Source organism: Miscanthus floridulus, chromosome 8 (assembly GCF_019320115.1).
Source record: "Miscanthus floridulus cultivar M001 chromosome 8, ASM1932011v1, whole genome shotgun sequence".
Lineage (NCBI taxonomy): Eukaryota > Viridiplantae > Streptophyta > Magnoliopsida > Poales > Poaceae > Miscanthus > Miscanthus floridulus.
The window spans coordinates 104780719-104791329 of NC_089587.1; the positions used below are offsets into that span (position 1 = coordinate 104780719).

Sequence of the window (10611 nt, forward strand, 5' to 3'; positions counted from 1 at the left end):
TCTTTATTTGACAGCATACAAAAAAATATTATTTTTCTAATGCGACAAGTACTAATGCATGGTTATTATACTCCTAAAATTTTATATTATTTTTTTGAGCATCATAATGACTCTAAATATTAAAACTCAAAACTACAGAGTTGTAGATTTCGTTGAGAGCTACAACTTTTATGTATAAAGTATCTTTATTTGACAACATACAAAAATGATATTATTTTTCTAATACGACAAGTACTAGTACGCAGTTATTATGCTCCTGAAATTTTATATTATTTTTTTAGCTTTTTAACATCCTCAAATGAAAAAAACACAAAAAAACAAAGTTGTAGATCTTATTGAGAGCTACAATTTTCATATAAATTTCATCTTCATCCGACGTCGTATCAAAGAGTTATGATTTTTTAAAGATTTTATCTTATCACGTCACTCCCGGTGGCATGACAGAACAGTACTGTCACGCCAGCGGGAGTGGCGTGACAGCGTTTTCTACATCGGAAACGCCGTCTAACGTGGCGGATGTTGCCGCACCATTGCATGTGGCGCGACAATATTATTTGGTCACGACAGCCAAAAGACTTAGATTCACAAAAAAAATTAGGAACTATTATTATTAAAACATTAAATAAAAAATGATTAAAAATAAAAAAAAAATCCTAGAAGTATACACTAGCGTATCTTATTCTTTGCAATTTGCACTGTCTAAGATCCTCGCTCTACTGGGATGCATGTTGCAGAAATCGTATCTTTTGTTTGTTAATTTATGCAATCTGGTTCCTTTCTAGGGGAACACACACCTTTCACATTATATATATAAAAATATAAATATTTGATGGTTTAAAAAAGGTGTAATGATAATCATTTTACTTTTTGTTTAGTCTATTTTGTAATGATGAATAATCTATTTTGTATCAACTAGCAACACAATGGTATATAGGAATGATATTTATAATTGATCATAATTATATTCAAGCATTAAATAACTTATTGATAGCTAAATAGATAACAGTTGTCTGTGGGTTGTACCAGTCTATTTAGATGTCTGTGTTGTAAATCCCAAAATCTTACAAACAGCAGCTATTTGTGAGCTGTACATGCCCTAACAGTTTATGTGAACCTTATATTAACTCCTTGCAGATGGTTGCTTCGATATTCGTGAGGTCTTATTTGCCCTTAATGTGAATCCACATATATGCCGGCCAACAAAATCTTCATTTTGTTATGTTATTACCTAATCTCTTGTGCCAAAAGAAAGCATATCATTGTGTGCATCACACTTATTTTCGTAACTTGTTCAGCATGGCTTTAGAAAAAAACATCATGAAGGTTGAAATGGCATAACTGATCAATTAAAGTACTGGCTCCACAATAATATGTATATGTATTCTCTCGTCTACATGCATAACCTTAAAACTTAGTACATCCAACTTTCTCATAAACACAAGATTTCTGCTACATTCGAAAAACATACATACACTTAGGGATGAAAACGGTACGGATATTTTCCGACCGTATTCGAAACCGAATCCGTTTAGAGGGGTTGAGATCTGTCCGGATATCCAACATCCGATACCGTATCCGTATCCGAATACTCAAATCGCATATTTATGATGTCGATATCCAATCGTATCCTATCCGACATAGTTGACACTATCCGTATTCGAATCCGAATCCGGACAAAAATATGAAAACAAATGTAATATCAGTGATATCCGTCCGTATCCGATCCGTTTTCATCCCTAGTCCTTAAGTACAAATCACAGACATACAGACATATACATGGATTACTCTGCGAGTCCTGATCCCTTCAATACAGTGCCTTCATTTTTATTCTCATGTGCTTTAGTCCGCTTATGGGTTGGATCATAAGCAACTCCTGCATAACATTTGACACATGAGTAATAGCACTAGAATCTAACGAGTAGGTATTACTAGGACCTATAATGAGTAGATTCTAACTTCCAAGCATGCAGAAAAATATTGTATACACCTTTTTTTCAAACCATATTTTTCTCTTCAAGCAATCCTTCTTAAAATGGCCACCTTTTTTGCAGAAATGGCATCTCAACTTCTTTTGCTTCTTCCCTTTGCTGCTACTACCTGCTGGAACCATTATCCACCATGAAAATTGATTGCTATGTATAACCATTTACAGTTCATGTGCATCACTTTACACACCATCAAATAACATTTAATTGTGAGTCTGTGAAATTAGCAACAGCAAATTAATCCCTATAGAGATACAGTGACAATGAATAAACGGTAAAGATTTAGATACAAACAACGTAAAGATTTTTCTTAATAAGGCACACAGAGTACTGGAGTTTCATAATTAAGCATGCAAGGAAGTTACTTTGAATCCTGAGCAGGACGTTAGGGATGTGGGCGAATTCAGGGTGTTAGTATTGTTGTCATATGACAGCAATGGCTTATATAAAATCAATGGTAAGTTATTGCACACATAAGAGGCAACGATTGACATAGACATGACACCAATGGTAGTGACATCAATGCTTTGCAATTCTAGGTCCGCCTCTGGAGCCAACCTGTACCCAATGCCCCTTTGACAGTGGAATCAGGGCGATCACTTACCCCTGCCGGATGTGACCTGTTCACAGAGTCCATAAAATTGTCATTCTACTGGACATTCACAGCAACCTCATGTTTTCTCATCAGTTCAGTGTCCACCCAATCCAGATTCCCGAAAACCTATGAGATCATGACTTGGACATAGGAACTGAGCCTATCAAAGTTCATTGATGATATGGAGGCACACCTAACCCACCTAATCTAGAGTCATCATCAAGGAGAATCTGGATACCTATGATTCCTCCTAAGTTGATCTAGTTTGCTACAGACCATGACTTGAAATTCATGCACAGGCATTTCGTTTGTAAATTTCACACATCGATTAATTTGGAATTTAGGGCTTCAAGTTGAACAAAGGCTTGTGTTGAGGAAAATTTTGGGCGGCAGCTGTGAAAAGACAATGTCTCATCCAAGGCTGAGAATGGTACCCATTGCCTCAACCAAGCGAATGGGCTGAACACTGCCATTTCACGGCATCATTCTTAGGATTAGGAAAAAACTGCCCCCACAAGCCCATTTTAAAATCGAAGGAAGTTAGATGCTCAGATTATGAAAGGTGGGAACAACCTAGATAACATGTAAATTTTAAAGAAAAATGCATCCCTCGCGTTCCCCTAGTGGCCCAAATATCTTACTCATAGTCTATTTTTTATAAAGGGCGTACCCAGTGCAGATAGCTCCCGCTCTGTGTGAGGTCTAGGGAAGGGTGTTAGTGGCAAGCCTTACCCTCGCCTGTGCAATGCGAGGAGACCGCGACTCGAACCCGGGACCTTCCGGTCACATGCGGTAAGACTCTACCGCTTGCACCAGGCCCGCCCTTCGGTCTATTTTTATAGTAAAAAATAAAAATAAATATATAGATAGCACAAAGTGTAATATTGGATTTATTGTGTATGGTACCTGGACCAGGGTTCTGTTGTGTATTTGCGTAACTCTCCATTGACAGCAATTTGAGAGTAAGTAATCACTCTGAATGATACAAAAACAAGGATTGGAGTTGTAGTTTCACATTGATAAGTTTTTTTTTAAGTGCAGGGTCAATATTTTCCTCCTGCATGCCCTAGTATGATTAGCACAGTAAGCATGCATATTATCGACTTATGCTAACATGATGAGAAAAGGAAATGCTACAGGCATGTAAAAATTGGCCTAAAATCCTGGTAGCAGATTGTTCATAGATGGCTGTTTTCCATGTTTTTTTCTAGGTTTGCATTTTTTTTCCTTTTCTTTTGTGCGAGAATGTAGAAACTATGATTGACGCACCCACCCACCCACTCAGTGCTGAGCGCTAAGCGGAAAGTAGAAGCAGAGTTAGTGAGCAGAGTTAGGTTAAGGTACCTGGCTAGTGGCTGCGGCATACACCTTGTCTTCAAATCGCACGGCAATTCTTTGAAGCTCAACCAGCCCCTCTGGTACTGATACTCCTCAGAGTCAGTACTCTGAATGCAAGACATGCATCTAATTAAAGTGTGAGGGTGGCGAGGAAGGAGGAAGGAGGCATGAAGAAAGGGGAGTGGGCGTACATCTTGTTCACGATCCTGCCGCGCACCGCGGGCTGGAGCTGGGCGCGCCAGTCATCGTCGGCGTCCATGGCTTCGTGCTTCGTGGTTGGATCGGCGTGCTTGGATTGGAGTATTGGATGGATCTGTTCGTGCTAGGCGAGACGAGGAAGAGGAAACAGCAAGGCAACTGCGGGCAGCACCTCCCGACGACTCCTGTCCACTGTCCTGTCCTCTGACTCGTGCGCGCTGCATTGGCGTTGGATTGCTGCAGTGGACCTCTCTCTACGTGTCGACCGTCGACGACGCAGCTGTTGAGTCGAGCTTGCCCTTCCACTGTGACTGCGGTCCCACTGTTCAGTATAAACTGCTAATACTTGCGTATAAATTAATTAATTAATTGCTAGTCCCGCAATTTCTCTCTATAGGAACTCACTTTCATCTTTCTCTTCGTGAGAGTTTTGTGTTAGACTCTTAGGATCACTAGAGTAGATCTAGCGGGTGATTTTACTTGCATTTGGGATAAAGCAACCTAGAACATGTACTGGAGAAAGAGAGAGAAGAAAGGATGAGAGAGGGGAGGTGTTACCGACCATCGGTGGGCTTGACAGAGGAGGAAGCCATGGTGGCACGAAGTGTCGGTGAAGGGTGGCAATGGTGTCCAGCGGCGGTGTGGACATCGGGGTTGGTGCAGGGGCGGCGGTGAAGCTTCCCGTCGCTCACAGCGCACCCTCTCTATATCGGATTAGGGTTGTAGGTGGGGTTGTGGCGGCGTCGGTGAACCTCGTGTCACGAGCCCTGGCCCCCACCTCCTTTATATAGCGCTACGCGATGGGGGCCCACCAGTCATATGTGCGGCTGGGCGCCCCCAATCAGGGCGCGGGATTAAGGCCCGAGTTGGCCGTTGGGCCGACTCGGCGGAGATCAACCTAACATTCTCCCCCTTGATCTCACCTTTTGTCTTAAACTTAAAATACTTATCTCTTGTCCCATCCCATCACAGATTAGCGCATAGAGCGTGCCTTGTCACAACAGTTAGTACCATGGTTTTCAAGGCGGTAAGGCGAGGCGTGGCGAGTGACTACCGCCTTACACTTAAGCGAGTAAGGTGTAAGGCGAGGCGACGCCTTACCAACTAAAGGAAATTTTAAAACAGCAGCTCAGAGCAGTATATAGATTTTTTTTTAGCAAACTCAAAGCAGTATATAGATAATAATAAAGAAAAAAGGAAAGGAAAAAAGAAAAAGAAAGGAGGAGTAAGAAGTGGTCTGGCCCAGCCCACGTGCACCAAGCAGCCCATGTGCCCCTCACCCTCGTAGCCCTAGCGTGTCTTTATCTCTCTCCTGCACTGCGCCGCCACCGCAACTCTCTTTGACTTCCGCCTCCGCCCATCTCTCTGTCTCTTCCCTCCCGTTACCTCCGCCTCCGCGCACCTCTCTCTATCTATCTATCTCTCTCGATGGTGGAAGAGGAACAGAGGAGGCGGGATGCTGCAGGCCAGCGCTGATTGGGGAAAGACGGCCGCGGCCCGCAGGCGGCCGCTCCTTGCCGCGGCCCACACAGGCGGCCGCACGGCTCGACGGCGGTCGGTCGGCACCTTCTCCCATCGGCGCGGGCGAGCTGCGGCTTCTTGTTCCCCTCCCGCTCTCCCAACGGGTGTGGAATCTCTCGTGCGCCCGCTCTCTCCCTCCTGCTCTCCTGCTCACTGGTGTGGAATCCAAGGCGAGTCGTCTGCTGTGGCGTCATGCGTGCAGCGCCTTGGTGCTTAAGCGACGCCTAAGCGTCGATTAAGCGACGCCTTGAAAACATTGGCTAGTACCAATGGATTAACAACTACAATACACCTCTGTTTTGAAATAGATTCTCAGCTAGGCCCCTTATTGTCCAGGGATCATAGGCTTTCCCGTAAACCCATGCCGGCTAAGTGTTCTATGAACACATTGGACGGTAAGCCTTTAGTAAGCGGATCTGCAAGCATTTTCTTTGTACTTATATGCTCGAGACTAATAGAATGGTCCCGGACTTTGTCTTTCACAATATGAAACTTTATGTCAACGTGTTTGGCAGCACCACTTGACTTATTGTTGTGAGCATAACATACTGCTGGCTCAATGTCGCAGTACAACTTGAGTGGTCTATGAATGTCGTCGACCACTTTTAACCCGGGCATAAAATTCTTTAGCCAGTTCAGCTACCCCGTGGCCTCATAACATGCTACAAACTCGGCATACATCGTGGACGATGCAGTGATAACCTCTGTAAACGACAGTTTTGCACACTTTTATCTTATAAAACTACAGTTACTTCATACCATAGTTTTTCTAAAACTACGGCATCCAAACAGGCACTATATTATGATAGCCAATAAACTTTAGCAATAACAAATTTGCCCTTTAAAACAATAAAGCGACAAAAAATCGTAAGATGCAAATATGAACATATTAGGAAGCAAGTGAAAATAAAAAGCATGCATTCCACCAGTGAGAAGTAAACTCTCTTAATGTGGAAAACTTAACTATGCCCTGAATATCTTGCCTGCATTCTTCTCTTTTTTTTGAGAAGCAAATACATTGATATTGATAGCACAAAAAAAAGGTGTGATGTTGCATTTGATGTGTATGGTACCTGGACCAGGAGGGTTCTGATTTGGAATCACTTGAGCATTTCCAGGGTTCTGTTGGGTCTTTGTCTGGCTTTCCATGGACAGCATTTTCAGAGAAATCTTCCGCAAATAATCAGACTGAGTGATACAAAACAAAAGGATTTAAGTTGTGGTTTTTGCATTAATACAATTTACATGTGCAAGTTGCATGGGCCCATGATATTTTGATACCACGCCTCCTAAATATGATTAGCAGAGTATCCATGCATTGCCCCATCATGTATTTTACCATGATAAAAAGATCTATAAGCATCTAAAATTTACCTAAAAGCCTTTAAGATTGTCATAGATCAAATGTCCATATCATTGACCCACCCCATGACTAAACATTCTGACTCTGTACGGGAGCGTACTAGAGTTAGGTTAAATGTACCTGGTTGGTGGCTGCAGTATAGATTTTCTCTTCAAATCGCACGGCAATTTTGTGAAGCTCAGTCAGTCCTTCTGGTATTGATACTGGCAGGTGCTTCTTCAGAGTCTCCATTCTATACATATATAATGCAAGAAGGGATACATTGAGAGATACACTGATAAATGTGTTTGATTACCATTTAATTAGTCCAGTAAACCAGAAGCCCCAGTACATGTACAAAAATAATAGTTCACTAGTGGAAACAGTGGGCATGGAATTTGTGGACCGCTAATGCACATACATATTTTTGAACCGAACGAACAACTAGGGTAAAAATGGACACATTCAAGTGGCAACTAGGGTAAAATTTAAGTGCTGGCAAGGGTAAAATGGACACATTCCATCGGCAGGCATATACAACAACAACAACAACAAAGCCTTTAAGTCTCAAACAAGTTGGGATCGGCAGGCATATACATGACTTAATAATTAGTTGGCAGAAAAAGACTCGGGTCATACCGCATAACCAATGCTAAAAGGTCCTACACAAGATGAGGGTCTTGGAAGAATATGGTTTTACCCTTTCTTATTTTGCAAGGAGGTTGACAAATTGGAGAAAGTCAGCAGCCTACCGCTACGCCATGCCTACCCTCCACTAGGGGATAGAGAAGTGTTTGGAAAGAAAAAAAAAACAATCACATTATGAGTTGTCGCATTCTACACCCATACTCAAACTGAAATGTTGCGATATGCAGTTGCATATGTTTCTATGTGTGTTTATTGTGCAAAGATGGCTTTATACAACAACAACAACAACAAAGCCTTTAAGTCCCAAACAAGTTGAGGTAGGCTAGAGTTGAAACCCAGCAGAAGCAATCAAGGTTCAGTCACGTGAATAGCTGTCTTCCAAGCACTCCTATCTAAGGCTAAGTCTTTGGGTATATTCCATCCTTTCAAATCTCCTTTTATTGCCTCTACCCAAGTCAACTTCGGTCTTCCTCTGACTCTCTTTACGTTACTATCCTGGCCTAGGATTCCACTACGCACCGGTGCCTCTGGAGGTCTCCGTTGGACATGTCCAAACCATCTCAACCGGTGTTGGACAAGCTTCTCTTCAATTGGTGCTACCCCTAATCTATCACGTATATCATCGTTCCGAACTCGATCCCTTCTTGTATGACCGCAAATCCAACGCAACATACGCATTTCCGAGACACTTATCTGTTGAACATGTCGTCTTTTCGTAGGCCAACATTCTGCACCATACAACATAGCGGGTCTAATCGCCATCCTATAAAACTTGCCTTTTAGCTTCTGTGGTACCCTTTTGTCACCATACAACAAAGATGGCTTTATAAAGATTTTTTTTTTTTGAATCTTATAGCAAGCAAACAGGTGCTGATAATTTTGATGGTTAAATTTGGTTTAAATAAAGATATATAATCTTAGAAAGTATGATGTATTGGATTGGATGGCATTAATGCGACTGTATAGATCCATATGTCACGAACAAACACGACTGTATGGATCATATGTCACGAACAAACGAGTAGGTGATTCATGGGTAAACAAACAAGAGAAAGGTAGACGAATTGTTAGGTCCAAGTGTGAATTGTTAGGTCCAAGTGCAAGCATGGTTCAGCAGGTCTAAGTGCATGGATGCATCAGCAAACCCTACCCAGCAAGCATGATACTGTCTATCTAATCTAAATAAAGTAAAGAGGGAAGCAGGTGTACACGGATCGAATCGATCGAATCGTAAAAGAAGCCACATGGATCCGCCACGGCGGAAGGAAAAGATTGCAGTTGCTTGACAATTCCCATTAGGGGGAGGAGGGAGGGAAGGAAGATGGAGAGGACGTACATCTTATTGACGATCCTGTGGCGCGCCTCGGGCTGAAGCTGGGTGCCCCAGTCGCTTCCGGCGGGGGCAGCCGCGTTAGGGTCGACGCCGCCGGCGGCAGCGACGGCGGCAGGGTCGGCGCCCTGCGTGGGGCGCCAGTTGGCGGCGCCGTCCATGGTTTTCCGCCCTAGGGACTCGGGCGCCTCTCTTGCTCTTTCTGATTTGTTTGCTGGCTTCGATCGATCTGCTGGGCGACGATGGAGGGAGCACTTTCCCCCAGCTCCCCTCTGATAAGCAGGAGGGGAGCAACCGAGGTAGCGGCGACGACGAAATCGATTGTAGCGAGGGGCAGGGGCGGAGGAGCGACCAAGAAGGAATTGAGGAAAGCCAACACGTCACGACTCGCGAATCAGGATGCTGGATTTATCTAAAAAAAAGGATTCAGGATGCTGGATGCGCCATCTTCTCCCTTTCTGTGGGCGTCTCGGCGATAATAAAAGTGAGCAAGTCAAGGCTCATTGGCCCCAATATTAGCCCATTTCATCGTCTATATTATCTGTATCTGTACCTATCTATTTTCTCTAATTATTTTTACATATCGTATTAGCTTTGTCCTAAATTAAATATTTATATCTTTGACCACCGGTTCAAAAAATATATAGTTCATAACATAATACTGATATTTTTAGATTCACTATTGAAAAGGATCTAGCATGCGGGGTGACTACGCCTGTTAAAACAAAACTCCTTCGCTGCGGTCAGTAACAGGTACGCGCCAAGCAAAACTACGGTGGTGTCGTGTATCAAAGCACCTCAAAGGCACAATTCAAAAGCTACCAAATAAAACTTAGATCGAGTAAATTACTAATGCTTCTAGAGTCGCGTTGAACCTATTTCACCACTTGAATGAGGTCACAAGCTTATGCACAAGTAGATTGGGAGCAAACCCTGAAATCATCGACAAACAAGTAGAGCGCAACACAAATAGCAAGAATACAAGAGACAAGGTGTTTATCTCGTGGTTTAGCTCGCCATTAAGACTTGCCTATGTCCACGATGCTAAGGAAAGCCACCAAGCGACATGACACCCATGCTTACGACCATGTTTGGCGCATGGTTAGGAGGGGTAGGAGGCCAGCAAGGGTGTCCAAGTCAAGAAGGAGGCCCAAGGCTAATTTGGTTTGAGTCCCTGAAGTGGAGGTCCAAAGCAACTCAATTTCGAGTCTGTCTCGGCCTCTAGGACCAGTTTGCCTTAAACTGGTCACCCAGAACGCATTCGGACTCCGTTTTTGATGATCCATATATGGATGGAAAGATAATTTGATAAGAAAGCCAATTCAAGTGGTCTCATGTCAAAATCTCTTTGAAATCAACGGGAATCATCGAAACAAGTCAGCGTCCAGAATCTGTCAGGGTGCTGCGACACCGTCTTTTGGGCCGTTGGACCGTGTATCATGTTTGGGCCCATTAGAGGGCGCGTCCAGGGGGTGACGCCTAAGACTCTATAAATAGAAGCCGTCGCTCTCCTTAGGGTTTGGGTTTTGTTTACTTCTTGATTTCCTCGTGAAACAGACGTCGTTTTGCTGTAATTGTCGCCGCCAAGGCCGCTTGCTGTGAACCAGGGCCCCAGTTCTTGATCTTGTTTGCCTGTGGCGATTAGTCCTTTCGA

The 10611-nt window shown here is 43.3% G+C and overlaps 1 protein-coding gene across 7 annotated transcripts; it reads right to left on the reverse strand.

The window, feature by feature from the left end:
• Positions 1-1314: 1314 nt before the first annotated feature.
• LOC136477118 (mediator of RNA polymerase II transcription subunit 15a-like) lies at positions 1315-9416 on the reverse strand. Of its 7 annotated transcripts, none has more exons than XR_010763860.1 (7): positions 8964-9416; positions 7121-7232; positions 6711-6825; positions 4110-4427; positions 3925-4001; positions 1988-2097; positions 1848-1873 (listed from the first exon to the last, which is right to left on the reverse strand). XR_010763860.1 is itself a non-coding variant. In XM_066475150.1 (5 exons), exons 1-5 carry the CDS (start codon positions 9116-9118, stop codon positions 1805-1807), a joined length of 564 nt encoding a protein of 187 aa, XP_066331247.1. In that variant the 5' UTR covers positions 9119-9408; the 3' UTR covers positions 1315-1804. The 7 variants fall into 7 exon arrangements, 2 of the variants coding, with proteins under 2 accessions (XP_066331247.1, XP_066331248.1); XR_010763857.1 differs by having other exon boundaries at positions 3925-4025; positions 8964-9415; XR_010763861.1 differs by lacking the exon at positions 1848-1873 and adding an exon at positions 3487-3555.
• Positions 9417-10611: the final 1195 nt, after the last annotated feature.

What these genes read in the sequence shown, in the direction of transcription:
- LOC136477118 (XM_066475150.1), bottom strand. Translation starts at nt 9,118, where the DNA reads ATGGACGGCGCCGCCAACTGGCGCCCCACGCAGGGCGCCGACCCTGCC. An exon ending in ATACTGCAGCCACCAACCAG is followed by an intron (nt 6,826 to 7,120) that starts GTACATTTAACC and finishes TGTATCACTCAG; the next exon opens with TCTGATTATTTGCGGAAGAT. An exon ending in AAATATGGTTTGAAAAAAAG is followed by an intron (nt 1,874 to 1,987) that starts GTGTATACAATA and finishes AATGTTATGCAG; the next exon opens with GAGTTGCTTATGATCCAACC.